Source organism: Platalea leucorodia, assembly GCF_965183815.1.
Source record: "Platalea leucorodia genome assembly, chromosome: 1".
NCBI classification, from domain to species: Eukaryota; Metazoa; Chordata; class Aves; order Pelecaniformes; family Threskiornithidae; genus Platalea; species Platalea leucorodia.
Genome location: NC_138823.1, coordinates 25,120,563 through 25,148,027, shown reverse-complemented (window position 1 = coordinate 25,148,027; position 27,465 = coordinate 25,120,563). Strand labels below are relative to the sequence as shown.

Here is a 27,465-nt window from a genome sequence, read left to right as displayed (position 1 = left end):
GCTGAGCGTGCCATGCACGCAAGCACCCCGTGGTAGGAGCTCTGCCCAGCCCCAGCAGCATCTTCTCCCCAATGTGGCAGGAAGGTAGGATCTCACTGCAAGGCATAAGAAGAAAAAAACCCAACTGGTTTCTTTAAAATCAAGCTGAAAACTCAAAAAGCTGTCTAGGGCAATAGGCTGTGTAACCCCTGCAGCGGTCCAAGTACCGCCCTTTTAGCCATGAATGCCACGGAAAGTACAGCATGGCTGGAAAAAAATTCACACACCCCTGTTAGCTTCTCATTTAATGTGCTACATGTCTAGTTTCATTCTCATTAATTGAAGCCAACATAGCTCAAAAAACCCAGTGAAGCCTTAAATGAGAAAGAACCATCCTGAGCCAACTAGGACTTGGCACGGCAGAGCACAGCTAGAGAGACATCAGAGATGGGGAGCACAAGTGTGTCAGACCAGAGCATCAATGTCAAGTTTATCGCAGTTTGCTAGGCTCTGGCTCTGAACCAGTACGGCTCTGGTCACGAGCAAAGCGAGGCCTGTGACTGCTGCATCTGCTGCAGATGACAATGACAGCAGCTTCCCCTTGGATACAGTGAGTAGGTGACTGGGATTAAGAATGGATAGAATAAATATATGAGCAGTGCCTTCACACTGATGGTTAAAATAAAAATATTGATCCAAGATCCCTTTTTATAAGAGGTTCAATTGAGGTTAGTGGCTATAGGCAGCCATTTCCACTTCTTTTCTTTCATTACCTCAATTGTACCTGGTCTATTCAAAATAATTTTCATTTCACAGGATGTATGTGGGCAGCCAGAGTAAAGTACCATGCAAATAAGAGTGTCTGAAGAAGCTGCAGTACCTTGTATCAGCATGGGTTTGTTTTGTGGGTGCTTCTTCCTCTTGAGGGCAGAATTCAGATCAGCTCTAACAGGCACAGCACAGCCTTAGAGCTCCTAAAAAGCTGGAGACTGGTCATGGCAATGCAGCTCAGATGCCTACACTGGATGTCCTGATTCTCTGTACAGTCAAAGAGGTGAAGAAGGTGCCTCTGAAGAGCAATTTGGGATGCACTGAGATGTCATCACCTCCTGAATTACGAGCAGGGAGCCCAGCTGCCTCTGGATGGCATTTCCAAGCACCCACAAGCTGGGCTGCGTTAAGCCACCGGGTAGGAAGGAGTGAGCACAGGGGTGCAGCTAACCTGAGTGCTGGTGCTCCTCCTGGGTGAGACCTGCTTATTTTGACAATAAAACAAAGATTCAAGCATTTGCACTGTGAGTAAGGACATCTGGTCTCCAGGCCCTCATGAGACTTACAGTGGTTTAAATGTGCTCCTCCAAGTGCCCAGGAAAGGGGCCCCATCCATTAAATTAGGAAGCACCCTGTAATAGGGTTTATTCTGTTGCATTTGAGTCCCTATGCAATCAGAAGGACAAAATTGGGGGGCAAGAGTGAGAGACCGAGAGTCCTGAAACCCAGGACATAGGCAGTGTCCTGGGAAAGGGGAGACCTGGGTTCCTAAATCCTTAATCCTGCCATTGGTAGGCACGGTACCCAAGAAGCCTGTAGTCCAATGTACATAAGCAGTCTCCAGAGATGCCCTCACCAGCCACCTCTTGCTCATTTTTCCACCAGCTTCACAAGTCTCAGGTTCCTCTCTGCATCAAGGGCCAGCAGAAATCTGAATTAGTGCCAGCAGGAGCTCTGCACTAGTGCAGGTTTGTGTTCCTTCAGGCAAAGGAGGGTCAAGGACTGGGTCCTTTGTCTTCTACATGGATGATGGTACTGGTAGGCTGGAAACAATGACAGACAAGACTTAGTGTCTGTCCTTCCTCTTCAGCCATGACCCCAGTGAACCTGCACTGCTGCCTGGTGGCAGTAGGTGAGACCTGTCCACAGCTACCAGGTCAGGACCTTTCAGGGACTTTGATGCAAGCTCCAGGGCACCTACCCAGAACCTCATTTTGATGAAGCCAGGGAGGTGGAGGGACTGTCCCTTGCTGCAGGATGCTCCTCATTGTGTGCTGGAGTTAGACGTTGTGGCAACTCTGTGATCAAATGGAGGCATCTTCACACTTTGAATGCCTCCGAAGTCAGGCAGTGATGGGTAGTGGACAGCCTGAACACCATCATGTGTTTGTGTGTCTCAGGTCCACCAAATGTCTCATCAAGGCAGGTAGTTTAAATGCACCTGGTGACAGCAACGTGAACAGCAGGTATCTCACAGACACCCACAGAGCTGGGTTCTCTAAAATCATGTCCTATATACCTCACGTCCTCTCTCCTCTTTGTGCACTGGCTTAGCGTCGGAAAAGTAGTTGCAATGTTCGGTTGCACTCCCAAACTCACTCTAAGGTTGGGTTCAGAAATACACTTCTGGTATCCTGAATACGGCCTGTAATGATATCAAGGCAGGTGTATAGGAAAAGACCAAACTTATGTAATTTTTTCCCCCAGGATCCCCTTCCAGCTCTTCATGGTTTAGGAGCTTCTTAAATCTAATGAAAAGTTAATTGAAAGCTGAGCAGCAATAGAAGAAAAAGATAGGAGTCCTGTAATTACTCCAATCAAAACCTTAAAGAATATTTTCCTTCCTTTACTACTTACCTTTCCTGACAGTTATCCATCTTCATTAATAAACTGTATATCTCTGTAGTATTCTTGGTCGAAATGAAAATTTCCAAGATGTTATTTCTGCTCTAAGCTGCCTCTACCTGCCAGTTTTGCTTTTAAAAATTCATTTCTCCTTTTCCAAAGTTTTTCGAGATATGTGAGCAATGGTATACAGAAGCTATTAATGCAAAAACAATCTGTAGTGCAGAAAAGCAGACACTTTCTGACTACAGATGTCATCATCACTGGCAAAGTAGTTTTCTAGTCAAGTCTGTTCCTGATTTTTGAAAATCCTCAGAAAAATTAAACCAGTTATGGCATCTCCACAGCTTCATAGAGCCTGCAGAGGCTTGCGCAGTGTAATCACTGTTTGCGCTTCTCATATTTAGGAGGTTTCCAACACGAGCCAGAGATTTCCTCCAGTGATGGCTGAGTGATGCCCCTGCTCCCATCTCCACCCCAGTTCCCACCCTGGCCTTTGAGATGCTCTGCACGAGGCAGATGGCAAAATAACCAAACCAAGCTCTGAATTTATCTGCAATCATTTTGATGTGTTTCTCTTCCAGATATGTGCATTGCCACCGCAATTTCTCTTCTTATGATTCTGATCTGTGCAATGGCTACATATGGCGCATATAAGGTAATTCTTTACATTTGATAAAGACATGGATCCAGTGAACTACACAACTCTGTAGAAACAAATTTAAGAAAATTGCTTTCTAACAATTTCTTGTTTAGTTGTATAGCTGAAAATGGAGAGAAAAAAAAAGCAGTCAAAGAGGCAGCAGAACTATGCTTAGATCAGTGGTATCCCAAGGCCCTGTGCTGCAGGCAGGAAGACTGCCCCGTTGTGTTTACTGTCTGCAGTTTCAAATATGAGTAAGCTGTGGGCAAACTGTGAATTCAGAGAACTGAAATTTTTTTCCATTCACCTCCCAAGCCTGTGGTTTGTCCCAGTATTAATCCTATTAATAAGGGGAAAAAGTGTCATGTGGTTTCTAAATGTCCTAGTATAATGAGCTGTGGGACTTACACCACACATATTACTGCAGTTCGGCAGCCAAGCTGGCTTGGCCAGCTCTTTTGCCTGAATGTCATATTTCTTTTAGCTGATTTAACAAGTTCTTTCCTCTTATGGCTTCATGAAATGTAGTGCATTCTGTCAAATATCCCTTAGATTTTAGTGCAGAAAGACATACATCCTTCTATTGAAGCTTGTGGCTGATGGCTTTTTATTTTATTTCCTTTTTAGCAACATGCAGCTTGGATCATCCCTTTCTTCTGTTACCAGATCTTTGACTTTGCTCTCAACACGTTGGTTGCCATCAGTGTACTCGTCTATCCCAGCACAATTCAGGACTACCTCCGCCAGCTGGTAAATCACTCGATGTTCACAAGCCTTTGGGAGCTTTGGGAAAAAACTGCGAGGTGCACTGTTTGTCCTGCATTTCTAGCCAATGGTTTCCTGTTGACTTCCTATGTAGCCCTTGAAAAGTCCTCTCAGTCCTTGCTAGTCTGTGTTCAACATCCTTGCAAGGTTACATTGCTAACTTATTGCAATATTTGTGCAGAGCTCTGGAGTTTTGCAGTGTTGTGGAAGCTCTCAGCACCACTTCATTTAGAATGAGACTCATATTGCAAGACATAGATAATAAGTAATTGCTTTTGGATTCAGAGTTATTGTGTTCATATCCAGTGGCTTATTTTTGGTGCTATTTCAAGGATGTTTTGTTGCTCCTTTTAATTTATCTGGTGGCTTTAACACAGATTTCATTAGGCAGGAGTTTGATTCAATGTAGGTTTGGTTTCGCTAGAAAATATTATCAGAGTCTTTCTTAGGGACAATTAAAGGCTGCCTTCTTGCCATGGTCTACTTTGGCCAAACATCCACAGCCAGCATTGTGCAAACTTACAGGATGTGATTGCAACCACCTACAGCAAAGAGAAGAGCCCACCGGCCTCTGTCTCATCCCAGGACCACGTGCCATGTCTGACAAGGTTCGGGTGGAGTTGCAGAGCTCTGGGAGAAGCTAATGCTGCCACTGTGTCTGAAAATCTGCCTTGAGAACCTGAATACAGATTAGCTTGGCTGTGAACTTTGTTATGTGGATGGAAAACTAGCTAGGGCAGTATAAATAACAGGTAATGAGAAACAGCAGGCAGATAAGTAGCCACACAAATCTGGGGAAGAGGCAATGTGTCAAGCCAGCGGGAGCTGGGATGCATCAGGGGCCTGTTATCCTTCACCTTATTTAACACCCGCCTGCATTCACGGCTGATGCTACGCTGGAAGAGAAGCAGAGGAATAATTCAGAAGGTTCTCAGAGATATGAGTGGAAAAGAGCAAATTACAGCCATAGCTTGGCAAGTGCTTGAAGCTGGCACTGCCGCTGGCTGGAGCCCTCCAGCCCATCCTTCACCTGCCGTCCCTTGCTTCTGCAGCTGTGCCAGCCCTCCTCTCGTGGCAGCACAAGCGTCTGTGTGGCTGCAGGAACTCCCTCCCCCTTCCCAAAGCATGAGTTGTAACCAGGTTTTACTCAGTCTTGGTCACTGTGCGGGAACGTGAGGGGATGGGAGCAGGCTGGGAGCTGTGCACTGAAAAGCCCCTGCTCTTCTGCTGAAAACCTGGTACCACATCTGGAGCTGGCTCACCAGGAGGGCAAAGAGCAGCTGATTCTTTTGAAATGTCTGCTAAAACATCACCATTGTCCCTGGAGATAAAAAAATAATAGGTCCTTCCATAGCAGAAATACAAGGAGCAGGCCTTGGCAGGTATTGGGAACAGCGCAGCAGAGCGCTTCGTGAGCTGCGTTGCTGCTCCGGAGCGTTAAAACCTCTGGTTGCACACCTCTTAGTCTTGCTGTTGTAAATCATTTTGCAGACTAGTAATGAAATTCTGCAAGACTTCAGGAGTGCTAAACTGTCAGTGCTCAAAAGGGCAAGGGGGATTTCCAGGATAATTATAGGCTGATTAGCCTGCCATTGCTACCAAGCAGAATAATAACAGAAGTGCTGAGATGAGAGTCAATTGATAAAGGATTAGAAGAGAAGAATATGATTAATGGCTGCCAGCATGGTTTCACAGAAAATCAGTCCTGCAGGCAAACTCATTTTCTTTCACTGACAAGATTACTGGCTTCGTCAATAAAGATGGGCAGGGGCATAATAGACTTTTGTAAGACGTGTGACTTCGCAGCATGATGCTTAGAGCAACAATAATGCACTAGATCAATAAAGGATGTATCAAATGGATTAGGAGAGGTTAGCTGGCAGACTGCAAAGGGTCGTGGTCAAGCCGACCATCTGTCAATGGGTTTCTATTTTGGGTAGAGGAAGGTCTCCAGGAATCGGCAGTAGGTCTCATGCTCTTCCTGACTTCCATTAATAACCTTGATATCCAGGAGGCCATTCACAAAGGCTAACGCCAGCCATGGGAGAGCTTCCCAAGGGATCAAGTTCTCTAGCGGGAGGTTAAGAGCAGGAGCCTAATCTAGTTATTCTGTGTCTTCCTCTGAAAGACCCTATCCCTGTATTGCCCAAAGTGAGCACATCTCTGCATTTCCCAGAGTCAGTACTTGTGCCTTTTCCAGGCAAAATCACTTCTAATAAAACTTGTCACTGACACAGAGCTTAATGAAGACATAAATAACACTAAGGACAGAGCCATTAATCAGAGTGAGCTAGACTGACTGAGAACCTGAGTTCAGTCATTAACATGTGTTACATTGCTAAATGCAAAAAAAATGTAAAAAAATGAGGAATATAAATGAGCATACAGTATGGCAACTCTACCTGGGATGCAGTCTAGGGAACTAAGTACCAAAACAAATGTCCCCAGGTTTTTTGCAGTTCCCAAAAACTGCTCATGGGATTTGTGGACGATAATGAATAGTAATGGAGAGGAGACTTCCCTTCTCAGTTGGTGACATAAGTTTCATCTGTCTGTTTCTGGGTGTAAAGAACAATGCCTAAAAGTCAGAAAACACGCAGAAAAGATCCTCTGAAAACTATATAAAAGCTGGATACATTGTAATATGATGAGAGACAATCAGCTTTTCCTGCTTCATTTATCAAGAAAGGAGACCAAGAGGTGATGCCGTTAGAGTTTTCATATGCAGAATAATGAGGTATTAAAAGGCTGTTTAAATTAGATGAGAGGCATAAAGATAATGAGTAGCTAAAGCTAGTCCAAGTTAAGTTCACTTAGAAACAAGGAGTCATTTCTATTTTAGCATGCACGGTGGAGATCAGTGATTGGCAAAAACTACCAAGAGCTTTGATGAATTTTGTACAGTTAATGTCACTTGTTCAACAAAGTTTTGAAGCTGTTTTGAAGCTGTTCTGCATCAGCTTTGAAGCTGTTTATGCCTCCTGTGTCTTAGCTGTGGTTCCAAGTGCAAGTGGCTCAGCAGGAACCCCTGCTGCCCTTACCTGGAAGGACCACATCAGCTGGCAAAAGGTTGTTGCGTTTGGTTCAGAGCAAACACGCTCTGTCTGAGGGGGCAAAACCAAGAGGCAGAGGTGAAGATAACATCCACTTCAGATACTCAAACACACGATGAGATGAAACTAAAAAGCAGCTTTTCAAATTTTTAGCAATAATGCCAAATTTAGCCTGGGCAAGCCAGTGTTGAACATCTTCTGGTCAGCAGGAGCCAGTGCAGTGCTAGCTCTCAAATATTGTTAAACAGGCTTGTACCCATGGACTTGTTTCCCTACCTTTTAATAATACTCATGGTAGATAGGTTTGTCATCTCAAACACTGTGTTTAGAACAAGACTGCAGTTAAAACCCTTGTCCCCGTCAGTGAGATCTGAGTCATGCCAGTTGAGTTTGATCCCTCGTGGTGATTTATAAATAAGCCCTAGAGTCATCTTGCCTTCACCCCTTTGCAGAGGTCTGCCAAGGTAGGCAGAAAGCAAGGGAGGGGACTGTGTTTCTTCCTGGCATTCTTACAGCTTTTGTTCCTCTAAACCTGCTTTGAATTTGGGGAATGATATTTTAGGGACCACAGCTCCATAAGGGAAATGAAAAAATCCCAACCGTTCTTCAAATCCATTATTGAATATCTGGAAGAAGGTATGCATTAGGTAATGGAATATATTTGGCAGTCTCAGAAGAATGTTTTTTTCTTGCTCTGAGGTCAAACCACCATGTTTTTAACCATTTCTACTTCCTTATTCTAGTACCTGGAATTATGTTATCTATTCACTTTGGTGCACATCTGCCAGATTTCAATCTATCAGTGGTGAATTGCAAGCTACTGTGAACCCCTCCATGTACTTTTAGCAAGATGATAAATGACTACCTATCAATAGAGTAGGCAGAGCCCTAGCTGAAAACGTTGCAGTTGTAAAACACAGAACATTGTGTTCACCGGGTATTTGGTACTGTCAGCCTATACTGGCTGCTCTTTCAGAGGTGTGAGTGTCTTTGGAAACTTTTTGTTGCCTTTTAATACCCAGTTGCACACAGGTGTGTCACTTAATTCCCATAAATTGCAAGAGCATCTCAGCATGAAGGGTCATGTAAAATAAGTAGACGTTAATCTGTAGATGGCAATCACATGTGATAAAACTTTCTAAGGGTTATGTTGGATGGCTTGGTCACTATCACTGTCACTAGAAAAACAAAAACCTTCACATACAGTAAATCCAGAATGTGTAAAATAAAAATCATTTTGGTTCTTGGAGCAGTAGTGGTCTAAAGCAGTTTGACCTAAAGCACATTTCTTTTCTTTAGCCCCACTAAATCTTTGATATATGGGCTTTCTAAAGCCTTCAAATTAAACACTTCATCTTCTGTCATCTGATAATAGTGTACAAAATGAATTGAAGTAGAGGTGGAGAACAGGCTAGTCTGCAACTGAGTTATGCAAACTTGTTTTTTATTACAGTACAGGACTATTACAGTTCATTTAAAGAAAATTTCAAAGTATATTAAATGGCTTTACTATGGGACTACCTGCAATGCTGTTGTCTAACAATTCAGGTGGTATCAGTCTTGCTTTTAAATCCTAGGGGAAATGTCTAGAGAACATAAAAGAGATTAAACCTAAAGAATTTTTTTCCTATAAACTAAAGCTTAAAAAAGGAATATCTTTTCTGACATTTTTAATGCCATTTTGTAATTCCAAAGAAGAAGTACCACTAACTTCATAGCAGAGCTTTAAAAATTCTACAGATGCATTACTGTTTTCTTTCAATTCTGTAAGATTCTGATACTCAGAGGACTGTAACTGTTGAATGAGAATCCACACCATCTCTTAAAGTGGATTTTTTGTGGTCCAAGGGGAAGGAAAACATGAAAGGTTATGCAAGCAGGCTGAGGGAATGAGAAAGGGCTTCAGCCTTGGACTTTTTATTCTTCTTGTGCATTTGTACATCAATGCAGTAGAAATATACTTTCCATGTAAGTTTTAGATTCTTTTTAAGTGTCTAATAGAGCTTTGCTATGTATAAGCAGTAATTTTTTTCAAATTGAAAGTTTACCAGGTATATTATTATGCATGCAGCCCTCTCCATGTCCGTGACAAGGTTATAAATGACACTTTAATATGACTTTAGCATGCCAGTGCCACACCATTACAACTACCTCTTGTTTGTACAGAAAATTTCATCATGTCCTGCTACAAAATCATTTCCATATTTCCAGTGACAGGCTTGATTTTTCCCACCCAGCCATATTTCAGTCTCAGCTTCATCAAACCTTGCACAACATTTGATGCCGAGCTTTCCCAGAAGTTGCAGCACTGAGCCTGGTGCCCGGGGCGTTCCCAGCAGCAGGATTTCATCTACTGGTCTCCCCACGGGAGAGCAAATGCCCAGCACAGGAGCAGAATATCTCTTCCCACCTCATACAACCACATTGGTGTTTAAGCTTATCACTGCGGTCAGTGGAGGGCAATGGATCTTTGATTCATCTAAACCACTGTTGGTACCCGTTTTCCGTGGGAGCGAATGAGATTCTGGGAGCAGCTGCTGCTGTGGGAGGATCCCAGGGGCCTCCTGATGGCACCAGCTCCATGATGGTGCCTGCACCAGGCAAGCCTGGAGCCCGCCGAGATGCTTCCCGTCATCTTTCCTTTGACAAAAGCTGCAGGTTTTATAAATTGCTTTTCCTAGTGCACTGAAGAGATTTGTAGTTATGAGTCCAGATTACGTGGCTTGTAGTCCAGCCTGGGCAAGCCAGTGTTAAACATCTTTCTGGTCAGCAGGTGCCACCAGCCTGGTTAGCAAACAGAGGGAGTTTCTTCCACACTGCCCCACTGCCCCTGGGCTATTCATTGCAACCCCAAAAGTTTTTTCTCCCACACAGCAAGCTGGGAAACCCCAGGCGGGGCCAGCTTTGGTTTCTGTGCCCTGCACCAAGATCTCCTGGGCATCTGTGGGTGGAGTAACCACTGCATGGGTGCGGCACGCACTGCCTCATTGGGGTTTGCTTGCATCTCACATCTCTTCAGGACAGAGACCCAGAAAGCTGAGTGCAAAGGGGACAAACTGCAGCATTTGCTCCTCACGTGCTCTCCTGGCTTACTGCTTTCAGTGCCGAATTACAGTCCTCTCACCTGAACCACTGCTGATGTAAGGGAAAGCCCGGCGCTGCTCTGCAGCACGTGCTGCTCCCAGCCTTGGCCAGGGCTCATGGCTCCAGCATCGTTCCTGCTTTTCAAGGCAGTGGGACCTTTCTTGGTCATTTTCCCACCCTCCTCTCACTCCTGTCCAAATTACAGTTGAGTTGACGTCTGGAAACAGGCCATTAGGTTATGGCCAAGACCCCAGCATGCAGTCATCCAGTCTTTGACCAGTGACTGCTCCCCAAAAACCAGAGTGTAGGAGGACCAAAGCCTCACTAGGAGTTTTTTATTACATTCACAAACTAGTTTGATTAGTTTTTTAATGGTAGATCGGTGTAAAAAAAAATTGTTTTGGGGCAGTTTTACTGTAACTGTCCTTAACTGACTGGACTTTCTAACCACGTGCATGGCCTTCCTCCTGCGGGCAGGAGGGCATGCTGTGGCATTAATACTTAAATTTTCTGCATATAAGGTTTGTGTTTATTTTTCAGTGTATTTTTTCTTGGCATATACTCTTGATTTCTTGGTCTCTGGGTGACCGCATCCACTATATTTAGCAATAACCTTCTGTGAAAAAAAAAAAAAAAAGAAGCAACTTATTGAATTATAGCAAGCTACTTTCCTACAAAAGCTGTACCTCAACAAAGAAGATAACGTGATAAAAACTTCAGCCATGAAATTCAGTTCAGGAACAGAAACATTGCTGTCAAGAAGCGGAAAATGTGCTTATGTAACGTTTATCTGCAAACGGTTACAGCAGCTGTTGATGTTAACCACTCCGAACAGTTCATGGAAGCGCTAAATAAAGAGCTATTCTCACTAGCAGCTGTCCAAAAAAAGGAGAATTTCCTGATGCAGTGGGCTGAGATCTGGTATAAGGGGTATTAAGGGGTTACTCTGGATTTACACCATCATCGCCAAGAATACAGTTATAGCTTGGTCTAGTTAATTGTCCTGACAAAGATGCAGAGCTGGCCTGGTTAAGTAATTAGACCTGTAAGGACAAAGGGGGTTGTGTGTGGAAGGAGCTAATGCATTCAGTCATAATGAGCTACTGTTGCGGCGGCGCTATCTTTTGTGGAGAACAGCTCTGTTTGTGAACAATGGTTTATTCTAACTGAAACAGGAACTTGTGCCTTGCAATATTTCAAAATGATTTGGAACATTCATTTTAAAGGGTGTGTTTTCTTGAAGCAATAACAAATATAGTAAAACATTTTTAGAGGTTGTTTTTCAGCCAGTGATCCTGAAGTGTTTCACAATTGTAAATCACTAGAGCCTACGCTAAGTAGGAAGATTAAATTTGTCACCTCCATTTCATGTATGACATAACAGAAGGACCTGGAGCACATTTCAATTTGAAATCATGACATTGCCCCCTTACAGGACCCATGCACTCAGCAGCACTAACAAGTGCTCCTGGAGAAGTAGTCCAAATTTACCCAAAATAAGATGGAGCAGAATAGACCCAATGTCTTTTGATCAAATATTTAGGTGAAAGGACCGTGCTCTCCAGCTTTTCCTGCTTTGACTTTCTGGAAGGAGCTGCCACTGGTCTTTGGCAACCAGTGCCAGTATAAGGTAATGAATGATTAGTAAATAAGCACAGGGCTTGCCTGCCATTGCCCAAGATGGTAGATTTCCTGCTGCAAAGCTTCCAGAGAGATGTTCTTTGCTAGTTTGTGTCAGATACAAACGCCATGTGCTCAGAGGAAGAGACAGGCCACACCACATACAAAGCAAAATGCAAACCCCTCAGCCCTCCGGTGAACGTTTGGCAGCCAAGTCTTTGCAATGCCTGTTCCAGCCAAACTTACCAAAACTGGTTATTGGTGCAGAGAGCTCCCGATTTAGTAGATCACAGCAAATTTTGTAAGCTGTTAATTATAGAGTGCACTAATTGAATGGCTCTTAAATGACTCATGAGATTAACTTACAGTGTTTTGCTTATTTTTGCTTATGCAGCCCACCAATTTTCCCTACAAGGAAGAGATTATGTCTGTGAACCCTACATGTCTGGTTGTGATTATCCTCCTTTTCATAAGTATCATTTTGGCTTTTAAGGTAAGTGCATTAGTGTGCATAAAGTTTACTTCTGGTCATGGGTGGATTGTCTCATGCTGGGAGGCCTGGCTTTAGAATAGATCTAGGGAACTACGGACCAGGCAGCCTGACAGCTGTACAAAGCAAACTGATAGGCATTATGGAAAAAAGCAGAAAATCTCATAGACGAATACATGAACATATAGGCCACAATGGGGAAGCGTGATGCTTGTAGAGGGAGCTCATGACACATCAGTCCTTTGAAGGAGCAGGTCATCCAGTGGACAAGGAAGCGCCTGTTGATACAGACTTCTTGGTTTTTCAAAAGGTGTTTGGCAGAGTCTCTCATCGGAGGCTTTAAAAAACACCCTAAGATGTGCAGGGACAAGAGAAAAGGTAATCTCACAGACTGTAGCTAAGAAATAGAGAATAAGGATAAATTATCAGTCTTTACAAAAGTGAGACCCATGCTGTTCGGTACGTTCATAAAAGATCTGGGAAGGAGAAAGAAAACTAACAACGAAAACAACATTTTTTTGCAGTGTCATTCAAAACAGGGAAAACAATCAGCCAAGAAAGCTTTGCAGAAGGATCTCATGGCACTGAGTGACTGAGCAATGAAATGGCAGAGAAACACAGTTGCGATAAATTCTAAGTGGTGGGCACAGAGGAAGCACAATCTTGTTTCACAGACACTGCAGTGGACTCTGAACTAAGCATGACCACCTGAAAAAGGGATCTTGTAGCTGTAATAGATAGACCTGTGAAAATATTAGCTTACTGCTCGGTTCTGGTCAAATAAGTAAATCAAATGCTAAGAATATTAAGAAAGGAATAGAAAAAACAGAAATCTAAAGATTTCTTTGCCAGTTTTGATGCCTACCGCCTCTGGAAGCATGCGTTCACTTCTGGTGCCCTATCTCAAAAAGGATGTTGTAGAGCAGGTAAATAGATCCAAACAATCCCTCCTGGGAGGGACGATGTAAAGGACTGTCACACCAGGCAGCAAAAGGGCACAGGGAGTGATGATTTATTTGCCATTACGCAAACCTTGCGGGTGAGAGGGGTGGAGGTGGCAGGTACCAGACGAAGGGGAGATGTAGCATTGCCCAGCACAGTCAGAAAGGGCTCATGTGAAACCCTTGCACCCAGGTTTGTGGTCCAGCAAGGTCAGACCTCACCTGCTGTTCGGGGCAGAAGTCCAAAAGGAGCTCAGATTAAGATCAGCCAAATCAATGTATGATGAGAAGCAACCACTTATGGTTCAACTGTTCCCCTGAGCCTTGGACCTCTTGGAAAGCATGCTGGTATGTTTGCCCTCTTCTTGCACCCTTCTGCAAGTTTCTACCAGCGCAGCGCTGCCGTTCTTGTATTTCTCATGTTGGGTTTATTTCAGAATAGTTCTTGCTCTTTCTCTGCAGAGCAATTACATGTTAGATTAGAGAAGTCCCAAAGAGCCCCAGTGACAGCAGGGATGTTGCTTCCAGACAACACTTTTGACAACATGAACAGGGAAAGTTATTGTGACAAAAGAGGTAGATTAGATTATTGAAGCTACTTCAAAATTGAAAAAAAAAAAAAAAAAAAAAACAAACAAAAAACACAGATAGGGTATTTTAAAGTGCTGTTGGAAGTGATATTCACTTTTCTTCTGTGATTTAGAAATACAATTTAGCCTTCTGGCTTTATATGTTCACAGCCATACAGCTGATTTTGTTTGCAGCTTTAAGATATATGTATGAATGTAATAAATACGTAGATCTGTCAGGTGCCACAAGGGATGTGCTTTTTAAATTTCTCAGATGCAAGCATTAGCTCATTTCTACCGCCAGTGGGTCTGGTATTTCGTTGGCTAAGTATGGCAAGGAAGTCTCAAGCTTATAACAAAAAAGCAGCTAAAATTGAAATGGCAAAAATACTTACTACAGAAGAAAGAAACCTAAGAAATTAATAATGCAAAAGACTAATTTTGTTTTAAAGTGGCTAACACATGTTTTTTCCAAGAGTATATGTGGCTCATACAATGCTCATTCTAGCAACATATTATCGTGCAAATGAGTCACAAAAAAATATGACTCACACAGAAACACATGCTAAATTCCAGTTAGCATTTTCATTTGAATTTCTTGTGTTTCCAGAAGAGTGCTATGCAGATTTATGGAATCTGCTCCATGAAAAGAAAGCTGGACACTATCAGATGCATCACACTTTACCACTGATTGATAGACTTAACAGATGGTACCACGTTTATATACTGAAACTGAAAAGGTACTGTGCATAAAAATACGCCTGAGCTCCCTCTCCCTCTGGAGTTTGACTAGAAATAGGGAGAGAAACCAAAACATTGTAACCTAGGAAAAGCTACAGTAGGAAAAGCTGCATTCAGCTGGTGGGAGATATGATACAGAATCACATAATTCCTCAGAAACATTTGGCATCATGACACTTTTGTTTTGGGTGAAGCTACATGCAAAGGAAAACACTATTGAGCAGAAATCAAGACACAGCAGCATTAGATGGTGGGTTTGTGCTTTGCAGTCATGGGATTGTGAAAAGGGAAAGGGGACAAGAGAGGGTAGTAAGAAGGCAAGCCAGCTAACCACACACAAGCACTTGTCTTTTTAGTCCTTAGGATTTACTTGGATCCAAAGCAGCTAATGGATATTTCAGGTGGTTTAATGCAGAATCTTTGTCAGAGTAGACCAAAATGTGTTATTCCATTTACAGTGTTTGTCTAGAAACTGAACCAGAGTTACATACCATGAAACATAGGTGTTTCCTATCTGGCTGAGGAAGGACATCCAGCAGCACAAATATATTTATATACATGTACGCAGGACTTCAAATGGCATACAGCCAACACAGTGGCTTTCAAATCGCATCCTCCTCTGCAGCTGGTTTGGGGAACAGGGCCTTGGTTTCCCCTGGCCAGCCCCAGCTGCTGAGACAGAGCAGTTGAGGCTTCAACCTCCTCCTCTCCACCTTGGGCGAAGCCCTCCAGAGCCAAATGAGCTAGGCTCAGGTGAGCACAAACACAGCCAGAATAAACCTTTCCCCCAGGCTGCCCTGAGCACTCTGCAGCTGCAGAGTACAGCCTCTTCTTCTCTTCTTTTTTGGCCTTTCTTTTTCTGGAAAGGAGGTAGCAAGAGGTAGTTGCCAGTGGGATAGCCAAAAGGTATCCCAGTTCAATGAGATAGGCTCGTCTTCAGCAAAGTGAACATTAACCCTGGTCTCCGTAATATGCCTATAACCTGCATATACAAGGTGTCAAGCCTGGAGATGAGACCACTCTGCATGTCCTGGTGTCCTCAGCAGATGGGGAAGGGTGATGCAGAATGAAGTTCCGTGCTCACCCTGAGAGATTTCGTGTCTCAGCCCAGGGGGATGCCTCCTGGCAGGGGAACCCTGACCTACAGCACATCGCCCTGGTGTCTGCTACCTTCCCGCAGGGGCGATGGAGCAGCAGTCGGGACCATGAATGCAGCCCCAACAGCCAGGTTCTGATCCCCGCTCCCAGGAATGGCCAATACCGAGCCACGAGGTTGCCACCTGTTCCACAAAAGCCTGGGACAGGTCCCAGCACTGGGCTTGCTGGTCGCAGGGTACTTACTTATAGGAGAAGCATGTCTAAAGCAGGGGTCATTTGCTTTAAATTGCATACCCCAGTAGGTGTGACTGTGAGCCAAGAGATGATGTCCTGGCCCGTATAATGTGCAATTTAAAATGTTGGAGGCCAGTGGTTTGGTTTGACATCATTAATTCTTTTCAATCACAGTATTTCTTTGCAGTTATAAGGAGTGGTTCTTGGACAGCCTTTTTATACTCACAAGATACACATTCTGGTGTGCTGAGAAGACAGATTTAATTGCAGATTTCATCAGCACAGCAGTTTCTCCTTCTGCAGCACCAACATGTGAAATACACATGGCCAACTGGTCTGCCATTAGCATCCCTCTGAAATCTTCATATAAATTTCAGTTTGTGTAGAAATCTTTATCTCATTTTCACCAGTTACTGAAGACCAGCCCAGCTCTGTCAATAGAAAATTCAAAGCAGCTGGAGAATAAAGCAGGACTCAGTGCAGACAGCTCCTAACCCGCAGGCTCTCTGTCGTGTCTGCGGCATTCACCCTGCGCTTGCTGCTAGTGAGGGAACTGCCCAGAGGGCTGCTGTGACCCAGATCGGCACAAACTTTTCCTTGCTGCATTACAAGAAACAGCAGGATACAGCAACCCCTAATTTCCACAAAGATGCCAGTCAGTCAGCTGGTCAGGCACGTGTCTGATGAGCAGAAGTCGTGCACTACATTACTGTTGTTTTGCAGCTTAACAAGTGTGTATGCAATAACAACGGCGAGAACCAGGGTTATAAAATTTTGTGGGTTTCAGTTCCTTAGGGGCTAAAGTTGTTTACCACCATTCAGACAGGGAGACTGAAAGCTGGTAGAAGTAGGCACGGTGCCTGTTTCCACACTCAGCCCTTCTTGTGCTCCCGTCCTTTCACGTGGTGGCTATTGGGGCTGCCCCCCCCAAGAGGCGTCTGTCAGCAGCCTGGGCTGTGGTATGCGTGAATACCACTAAGGGTGGATTAGGCTGAAGTGACTTAATGCCTTTTATGTAGGACCCATTCCAAATGTGAACATTGGTCTCCCGAGAGAAAAGCTGATATATTTATATACTGTGTGTCCAGCCACACATTTTAAAGCCGTATTTGAAACCTCAGCCAAGTTTTTCAGGAAAAAAATTGGTAACTGAATCAGCAATCCCATTTAACAGTGCAGCTGCATCAGTTGAAAACAGTGATTAGGAACAAGTTTAAAGAAGAAGTTACAGGTTGAGGAAAACAAGTTTCCATGACTCACAATTAGCAGGCCAGCAGCACATATCCAAAGCACTTGGCCAAGGACGTGCTCTGAGCTGCCACCACTCTCAGCTGTATGTGGGTCATTGTCTCGGGGCCAATTACTTGGTGTGTGCTGGCTGATGACCTCTTTAATTCAAGGGCTGGAATGGACCTCACCCACTGAGAAGCAGCCCATGCGTGCAGGATCAGGGCTGATTAGAGCTAGGGCTCAGAGCTAGAACAGCTGTAGGTGTTCATTGTGGGGTTAAACGTGTTTTATTCACCACATGTAGTGGAATGGGAGCCTTCAAAAATACATCTCCTACTAGTTTTTTCCAGATAAGATGGTATTATCTGAAAAGGGGCTTTCCTCAGTTTGGATTTTAACAGGAGGAGTATAGAAATTGGTTTGCAAATAGGTAGGCTTAATGTAAAGGGTTTCTTACAAAGACGGGCTGTGTCCCCCAGAAATGTATGTGTATGTATATGTATACGTATACGTATATATATACCTTTATACCATTTGGTTCAGTAGCCTAGGGCAGGCTTGCATAGCTTGCAGCTCAGGCTGTAGAGTCAGCCTAATCTTCTCTTAAGACTCAGCTCCCTCCAGAAGCCTTTTGCTCTCCCCATTTAATGGTAGAAAGTATTGTCGAAGTCCGCGACACCTCCAAGTCATCCAGGGTCTGTAAGAGGCCATAAAGAAGAGGAAGCAAGTTTACTGGATTTCAGCCAGCTCAACCCTGGTGGAAAAAACTCTTTCTGATCTGCAAGCGAGCCATCAGTGAGTCATGTGGCATCCTGAAAAACCCAGCTCCTGTGTGACAGCTCTGGAGAGGGAGGAAGCACAGGGCAGCTCAAAAGGATAAGAAGCTTTTGGAAGGTCATCAGTGCAAGTGAGTCACAAAAATATGACTCACTGGGAGTGAGACACACATGCAAATCCAGTCAGTGCTGGCAGTTTAATTTGCACGCGCTAGGTTTGTGAAAGAACTGCTATGCAGAACCTACTAAGTAAAAATATAAGTTGGGCACTATCAAAACACATTGTTCTCCTCATCACTGCTGTATGTGACGATGTGGGAAGCAGAAAGCTCCATAGGGAACTGCTTAGTCCCACCAGCCTTGTCCCTGGCATGCTGAGGATCTGACTCCTGCTCCTCCACATGTGTTACTGCCTCCTGTCTTCCTTCCAGTCACTTTGCTCATCTCTGCTGGCCAGACTGGAATCTCTGCTGGCCAGACTGGAATCTCTCCTGCTGGTGAAGGAGATGACGGATGTGAGCACTTTGCCTAACCAGTTAAAAGAAAACTGGAGACAACTAGTTTTTCGCCAGGCAGCAGCCCTACCCAGAGCCAAGTGAGCTCCAAAAAAACCCCAGCGAAGTTTGTGATCCTGTGGTAGGATTATTGGTGCAATAACATTTTTTTGCTTTATACTGAAAAAGAATGAAGTATTTGCAATAACAGTTAAAAGCTCAGAAATAATTTCAGATTTCAAGATAAACTTTTACACTGGCAATTTTCTCTAGTCAGGCAAGAATAGGAGGACCCCAGACCACTCCAGTCATATGGAATAGATTGCTTTAATGTCAGATTAAGAAACAGAGTACTGGAACACTGTGATATATAGGATCATCACATAGTCATTGGCCAGGCTTCTCCTCACAAGACGAGGAGGGTTTCCTGTAATTTGCTTGACGATTCTTTAGTCCCCACTTTGCTTGCACTCTTTTTACTGGGGTTTGCTTCCACTTCCTAATACTACTAACCCCCACTTGACAATATTTAAATATCCTTACCATGGAGGAATCACAAACTGGTTTCTGTTTACTTTTTATTGATGTCCCTGAGAGATTCTGCATCTGCAGCACCTTCTTTTGTTTGTCATGGTCTAACTTGTACCCTCATTTTATGTCGTAAAATTCACCCCTGCTGGTACGCAGTATCCCATGCACAGTAATGAGGTGTCTGACTGAACTCGCATCTCTCTATTTCTAGAGAGGTGTAAGAAAGCAAGCCAGCATACATGACCTGCTCATTGAAGTGAAGTGGAAGTTATATAAACAAAATGGTTTTACTTTAGCAATATTCAGGCGCAAATAAACTTTGTTTTCAAAACAACTAGTCTATATTAAGTATGCTGTGATACTAAATCTCTGGAATAGTAAAGTTCATTCAGATAGGTCTAGGTTGCAGTATCTCTGCCTAGAGGTAGTGGTTCATAGTGCAACACAAGTCTCCATAATCTCAGAATCATCAAATCATAGAATGGTTTGGGTTGGAAGGGACCTTTAAAGGTCATCCAGTCCAACCCTCCTGCCATGGGTAGGCACATCTTTCACTAGATCACATTACTCAATGCCCCATCCAGCCTACTCTTGAACACTTCCAGGGATGGAGCATCCACAGTTTCTCTGGGCAACCTGTTCCAGTGTCTCACCACCCTCATCATCAAAAATTTCTTCCTTACCTCCAATCTCAATCTACCCTCTTTCCATTTAAAACCATTGCCCCTTGTCCTGTCACAGGCCTTGGTAAAAAGTCTCTCTCCATCTTTCTTATAAGCCCCTTTATATACTGAAAGGCTGTTATAAGGTCTCCCCGGAGCCTTCTCTTCTCCAGGCTGAACAACCCCAGCTCTATCAGGATGAGGAACAATTCTGGATTACTTACAGAATCCCTACCTATACTTAGAGTCACTGCAACCAGAAAGTGACTGTCCTGTGCTTCTGTCAGGCTCATATTCTTATTTATATAAGAATAGAAATGCTCTAACAGAAAAAGGTATATGGGTTATTTTCTGCACAGAATAATAAATCCCTTTTCTTTGCAGGGTTACTTGATAAGCTGTGTGTGGAACTGTTACCGATACATTAATGGCAGAAACAACTCGGATGTGTTGGTGTACATTACCACCAATGACACTGCGGTAAGGATGTTAGATCACAAACTTTTGTCTAATATTATGCATTTAATAGCTTTATTTTCTATTAATGTCTGACTCCTTAGTTAACCATCTTAATTCCTTTGAGAGTCCTCATCTGCTGGTTATGTTTAGACTTGAGATTCAACAAACTGGTGTGCTATGGTTACAAATCACATCTATTGCTAAAATACTGGTTTTATTTTATGCACATAGTCTGTTAAAGAATCTGTGTTAAGCATAAACTACAGCTTACCTCGTGGCCCCAGGAATGACCCCCAGTTCTGAGCTCTCCAGCTGTGTGATGATCTGGACAGCGGGGGTACTGATTAGGACCTGGGGATGCCATGGTCTACATCTTCTGTGAAATGTGGATTTAGCTATAGAAACTGTGATTTAGGACTCTCAACATCTGGTGTAGTGCTTTACACACTCACAGAGAGGAGCTAAAAGGCAACAAAAGTTCAGTGATTCATCTCCCAGCATATGATGGGTTTTGTATAGTAAGGAGACAGAATGAAACAAAGATCGGCATGAGAGGAATGAATAAACAGATTTTAACCTCAAAGAATGGAAGGTGTCAGTTCACTTTATAGTAGTTTAGTGCTGACATGCATATGTGCAGGGCACAACTGCTAAGCAATGTCTTGCTTGTGGCAGAAGGCACCGAAGGAATACAAGGAGAGTCCCTGGAAAGAGCTAGTTCTGTTTGCAGCAGTATCTCCATGGAGCTGCTTGGTTCCACCCAAACTACACACTGAGGGCACTGTGCCAAATCAGTCCCTGGGGTGGTTCCACGGGTTTATGTAAGGAGGGTCTTTACATCATTTACGTAACAGAATGAGAGCAGCATGAACTTGGCCCTTTGGATCATCTGGGTAAAATTTCAGGATTGCCTTCCCCAGGCTTTCCAAAGTGTGGGTGGTCTCCACATGCTGAGGTGTTAGACCATCAACTTTAAACCATTGGAATGAATGATTCCTGTGCAGCCACAAGGGCTTAGAAAACTATTACTAGTTTTACATGAAAGTTGTAACTCTTGCATAGTTATTTGTCTTCAATACCTGGAGCTTTAAGAAAAGAATAAGTTTTACGGACTATGATCAGAGCTGGCAACCAGGACATTTAAGTATAAAAATATGGGTTTATTGAAAGCTAAGAAATATTACTGCTTTCTTTACTGGAATCTACTTTGAGTAAAACCAGGAGTTTTATGTGAAATAATTTTGATAGCTCTTTTGTTCAGCCTGTGGGTAGTTGTAATTCAGCTTCAAACATTGCTAACTCTACAACCCACAGAACTGGCAGGCTTGGTGGTGGGAGAGTGTCAGCTGGATTATCTGGGAAACTAAACTTACCAAGGCTTTTCAAAAGCTACATTAAAACCACCTGCTCCACTGCTTCCTTTACAAAGCAAAAGACTTTGGTTTTCAGAGACGCCTGGTTACCAAAACTCCTCTCGGTACTTTTGTATTTAGTAATTACCAAAGTGCTCTGAGCTGCCTCCTCACCTTTAAAGCACTTGTAAGTGTTTCTGTGAGGAAAGGAAGCCCTTTTGTCCCATTTACAGATGACATATTATTGTACTGAGAGTTTAATTTAACTTTGCCTGTCTTGATCTTACAAGACAGCTACGGCAGAGGCAGGTTTTGAGAAAGGCTCTGCATTCCTAGCTAGTGCCCTGACCATTGGATTCTTCTTCTTTCCTCAATATTTACACTTCCTTAATCTGAATATGGTCAGAATCTCTGGCTTTCAGGTATGATGCATTTGCTGTTCATTCTTTCTAAGTAAGTTAGAATCATAGAATCATAGAATGCTTTGGGATGAAAGAGACCTTTAAAGGTCATCTCATCCAACCCCCCCTGCAATGGGTAAGGACATCTTCAACTAGATCAGGTTGCTCAGAGCCCCATCCAGCCTGGCCTTGAATGTTTCCAAGGATAGGGCATCTACCACCTCTCTGGGCAACCCGTTCCAGTGTTTCATCACCCTCATCGTGAAAAAATGTTTTCCTTGTGTTCAGTGTAAATCTACCCTTCTTTAGTTTAAAACCATTACCCCATGTCCTATCGCAGCAGGCCTTGCTAAAAAAAATATCCCCATCTTTCTTATAGGCCCCCTTTAAGTATTGAAAGGCTGGAATAAGGTCTTCCCACAGCCTTCTCTTCTCCAGGCTGAAGAACCCCAGCTCTTTCAGCCTTTCCTCACAGCAGAGGTGTTCCAGCCCTCTGATCATTTTTGTGGCCCTCCTCTGGACCCGCTCCAACAAGTCCATGTCTTTCCTAAGTTCCATGAGATGACGTTAGATCAGGTCCTATAGAAAGAGCTGTTTGGGAATTTATCAGCTAACCAAAAAATTCACCCAAAAATTCTTGTTCAGGAGTACAGAAAGGCTCAGGAGCAATGCTGCTGAGGAAGAGTTTCTCAGACCCAGCCAGAGAGGCAGGAGGAGAGAGATTCACTAACAACCTGGGTTTTGAATTACTTATTTGGGGTGGAGGCAAGCTTCATTCAAACCCATGTCTGACTGCTTCTCTCCAGTCAGGATGATCTTCTTCATCCCTAGGTGACACAGTGGGTCTCCATCTCTTGCATATCCTTCCCTGACAAGCTCCATGGACACCCACCAGCACCGTGCACTCAGAGATGTGATGGAGGAGCCGAGGTGCTCCTGAGCAGCCTCTTTCTTTCTTCTGCTCTTTGCTGAGTTTCAGCAAGGAACAGGTTGAAGGGTTAAATCCTCATCATTCTCCACTGTGAATCAGAAGATTGTTCTTCCCTCCCTTCACCTCCCCAAATCACAGACTCAAAGATTTTTTTTCTATGTCTACATTGAGAGGCATCAGCAAAAACCCCTATTCACCTGACTGTAAAAAAGTAAGCTCAACACAACTGGATAAAAATGGTTTCAAAATGAAGTGTGGAAGAATAGGGTTTTGAAAGTTGAGTGCTGAGGACGTTTGAGAGTTTAGGACTCTTGAAGGAACCTCATGAAATTTTGAAATGCTGTGATAGGTCACTGCTGTCTGTTGAACTGTAGAATATTCCCCCAACACTCAAGGGTACTTTTGTATTAATACAAAGTTTTTTCATTCTTACTGATGCTGGGAGACTTCTTTCGGCAGGGCTCCTTCATGCCAACATGCCTTTATATTATAACTACAAGTTTCTTAAAAAAAATGTGGGTCAATCTCTGCCCTCTGCTTTGAAAGAAATGTGTCATTTTTAGAATCAAACCTGCTACCTGAATTCCAGCAGAGCTGCAGGTCATATCTGCAGGGCATATTCTCATCTTCAGGGATGGCTTTTTTGATATATACTTATCATCAGCAATAGCTGAAAGAATACCGATCTGTACAAATGGAAGTGAAAATCTAAGCTTAAATATGGGACTGGGCATAATAGCTACAATTTAGAGTAACAAGTTTTAAATATACCCCAACACTTCCAAAATCTAGAGATCAGATCCCAGCTGCTACCTGCTAGTATCCCTTGTACTGCATAGTAATTAATGCATCTTATCTACACTCTACACACAAGATTTTTTTTTTTAAGTTATTATGTTTGCAAGTGCTAGACACTGTATTACAAAAAACATTTAGAATGGAGTTTAGATATGGGCTAGAGTATGGGTTAGTTTAACTGCCAAACCTAAAAGATCTGGTTTATGTATTGGGATGATTAGAAATTCAAAATCTTTCTGCAGTTACATCAATATTTTCAATGAAGCTAAAAGAAATGTATTACTACAAACGTTTTATTACTGTGTCTTACAATTTTTTGGGAGAGCCGTCTGCGAAAAATATCTTAAAAATGAAACACACACCTTATTTCGATTATAATGTGCACTTAGGGGAAAAAGCAAATCTCTGCCTTCAATAACAAATCATCAACAAATTCAGCCTTGAATTCAAAATTCTATATACCTGCAGGATTTGTACTGAAAATGGAAAAGGAATGGGTAAACCCCTGTCTTCTAATAATTCTAATTATGGACAATTAAATAACCATAAATAATTGCATTTGTGTTACGATTACTTGATGATTGTTGTGTGCCATTTTTTGAAAGGAGACCTATGTCTGTTGTAAGAGAAAGCATGTCAGCTACAATAGTTATTCTTATCTTTGGTCTATTAACATCTTGGCAAAATCGAATTCTTGGATCTTCCATTGCCAGATAAATACAAATTTACTTATACCTTCATAAAGATCATTATTTTCCCTCTTCTAACTTTTGAACTAGGACTTGCCTGTTTTACCTGCACAGAACGCTTGAAAAAATATATCCAAGAGTTTCAATTTAAGTGGAAATATGACATTAATGACTGAGTTTTTCTCAAGAACAATCAAATCCTTACTAGCTGGGATGCTGTGGCACGAGAGATAGGAACAGTCCACAGTTACTTGCTGGTTGCAGCAGCTGTGAACCCTTCTGAGATGTCTGGATTACAGGTCGCTTTCTTAGGAAAGAAGGAAACTTCTTTAATATAGAGTGCTAGGATTTGGTTCAAAAGAGTAAGAAGCTGTGATTGTATGTAATTGGTTCTCCAGTCCAGAAAGTTGTTCTGAAAATAATAACCAGGTTATCCTTTGTTTCACTGCATTTCTTAATTTACTACTGGCAAGGTGTGTAAGCACGCTTACACATCACATCCAGATTTGATCAGGAGAATGGATATCTCCTTAAGCACAGGCATGCGGGCCTGCTTCTTGTTCCTTGTTCCTTGTTCCTTGTCCCTTGTCCCTTGTTCCTTGTCCCTCTGCATTCAGGAAGTCCTTGGTGGGTCTCACAATTAGTTTCCCCTGTTTCTATCTAAAGCAAGTCCATCATGACTCTGTAAATTCATGTTGAGAGTGTACAGGTCTCAACAGCAGTATTCATCTGTCGTCTTCTTGGCTGGTTGCGGGGTGGAAATCTAGTGATATGTCTTTCCAAGAGATGAGCTTTTGTGTTTTCTGTCCTCATATAAGATTGCTCTTCCAACGCCGGTTGCTGGCACTCTCCTGCGTCTGTCGTACCTTCTCTCACACTCCTTGTGAGACCCTCTCCACAGATCCCTCTCGGTTACCAGCCCCCAATTCAGTAATACTTTATTTTAAAAAAAATTCAGCTGTCTCTCTGCCTTCCTACTAACTGTCTAATTTTCATACCATTAAAAGCCATGGGAACAACTTAAGTGTGGACTGATCCGGGGGGGGGAAATTCCCAGCACAGAAATTTCCAGTTAGTTCCCCCCCAGTCAAACTGGCTCTTATAAATAATGCTCGTAGATCTGAACTGTAACTAACCTGATAGCTACAGTTATCAGCTACCAGATAATCTGATTTTTGTCACTCAGTGTAAGTGGTTTAAGCCATCCTTTTTGCAAGCAAGCCATCTGGAACAAACGGACGTCCTCCCCACTGCAGGCTGTGAATGGGATATTCCCGCTGCCCCTGTTAGGCAAGAGGTCCTCCTTCTGTGGCCCTTGATAGAAGCTGGACACCACGTGAATGTACCTGGCTTGGCTCCATGAACAAACTGCGTTATGGGGTGGGGGGACCAGCTGGTGCTGGGCAGGGGAATGGCCTGGACCCCAGCCAGTGGGAAGATGTGACCCTCTTATGCTCCAGGGGCTGATAACATCAGGACCTGGGGATCCAGCTGTGCACCTTAGTTACAGCAGAGTCACTTGGGGATATGGTATCATCTCCCTCCTCTAAGTGTTTTTCCAATACTTCTCACCCCTCAGTTTCTGCAGGAATCTGTAGGAGATTTTGGCATGGCAGTAAGGTGGCTCCCCCGCAGTGAACCGTAGTACCCTGAAGATTATTTTTACCTCTTTCCCAATCTGGGATTGCTTTTTCGTGCCAACTGCTCAAGCACACCATGGATGAAGATTAATTTTATACACTAATTTAAACTGTGACAGCAGTACCATGGAAATGTTCATCCAATTTGGAAAAACTGCCAGCGTATGAGTGCAGAAGATAACCCAAAGTTAGACATTTTGTTCTCTGGAGCAGGAACAGCTCGTTTGTGCCCTTGGACAGCCAGGGGATTTCATTTTGTTTATTTTTAACTCTCACTGAAGCCAGTCAATGGAAGCTTCATCTCCGGTCACGCTGCCAGTGGGGATGAAATGTAAAGCCGTAAATCTCTTTTCAAAGTGGGATTTAGATCCTTACGTATTTAATCAAATCACTCCAATGGATCCTATCTGACATACATTTATCCACAACGGTTAATAAGTTACTTGTTTTCTCAATGCAGATACATTCCTTCTGTGGATATGACATCAACTAAGTAACCTGTAATTAATCTGTCAACACTTTTGTTTGCTCTCCCTTTCTCAAAGCAACAGGAGACCTATTTGAGAAGTGCAGGGTTAGGTCTTTCATTCCTGCTGGATGATTCCTCTGTGCAGAGGAAGAATAGTCTTTGGTAAGGTTGGAAGAGCCATTCTTTGTGTTATTCTACATGTGTGGAAGGTGATTAGTTTGGCTATGGACGGAGAGAAGGACCTTTAGACTCATGCCAATTAAACAGACTGAAGCATGAGATGGAGCGCAGAGGCAGACGAACCATGAGCAATAGCTCTTGTTTCTGATAGGTGCTTTGGGACCTGTGATTTCCAACTACTGAGCCAGTTTGGGGATTGTACATGTCAGAGTAGAAGACAACTTGCAGAAAAATCCTGCTTTAAAGCTATTTTCCATAATGCGGCATAAAAATCCTGCAAACTTGGCAATGTTCACCAGGTAGTTGGTCTTGCGTGGCAGTTTTTATTACTGGGCTACTAGATCAGAGGCATCTTTTTCTAGTGAGTAGTAACCATGAACATACTTTAAAGTGAGCGAACACCACAAATGAATACCCCTGGTGTGACTCACTCTCTCAGCCCTTCTCAGGGCCTCCAACCGAGTCCAGGCAGAGGAGCTCTGACTTCCCCTAGTCGAAACTGTCTGATAAAACCTGCAAGACAGAAAGCAGGTAAAACAGGAGGCAGAGAAAAAGAAGAAGCAGCAGGGGCAAGGAAAAAAAAAGGATATAAGCAGTAAGTGCTTGAAGTAACAGGGGTGATTAGTTAGTAACCACATACAATAGTCTACATGAAACCTGGGAGTGTGGTTTAAATGCCGGATCTGTTTTTCTGCAGGACTGTGCTTATAAACATTCCCAGAGCAATGTCTTTAATCAGAGAACCTTCAAAGGGCTCAGGCTCCACGTGGATGCCAGCATTCACGTCTTGCTAGTGTGCATGTGCAACGTGTGCCCTTCCTCCTCTTCTGTTTGATTTTGAGTTGCAGAAAAGTATCACGACAGTCTGTGTCTGCCAACAAACAGCTATTCAGCTGCTCCAGCATTTCATATTCTACCTGCAGTGAAGTCCTATCCCTTGTCAGTTGTCCTTTAACCTTAGCAGAGAGATTGGTTTTTCTTCTTCTTTTTTTTTTTTTTAACTTTCCCATCTTATCATCT

The 27,465-nt window shown here is 43.2% G+C and overlaps 1 protein-coding gene across 1 annotated transcript in view; it reads left to right on the top strand.

The window, feature by feature from the left end:
• Window positions 1–27,465, top strand: part of LAPTM4B (lysosomal protein transmembrane 4 beta) — a 62,147-nt gene that overhangs the window by 20,662 nt on the left and 14,020 nt on the right. The window contains exons 3-6 of the mRNA XM_082306794.1: window positions 3,180–3,253; window positions 3,866–3,988; window positions 12,155–12,253; window positions 19,911–20,006. Coding sequence (XP_082162920.1) covers window positions 3,180–3,253; window positions 3,866–3,988; window positions 12,155–12,253; window positions 19,911–20,006 — 392 coding nt within the window. The remainder of the gene's footprint in view (window positions 1–3,179; window positions 3,254–3,865; window positions 3,989–12,154; window positions 12,254–19,910; window positions 20,007–27,465) is intronic.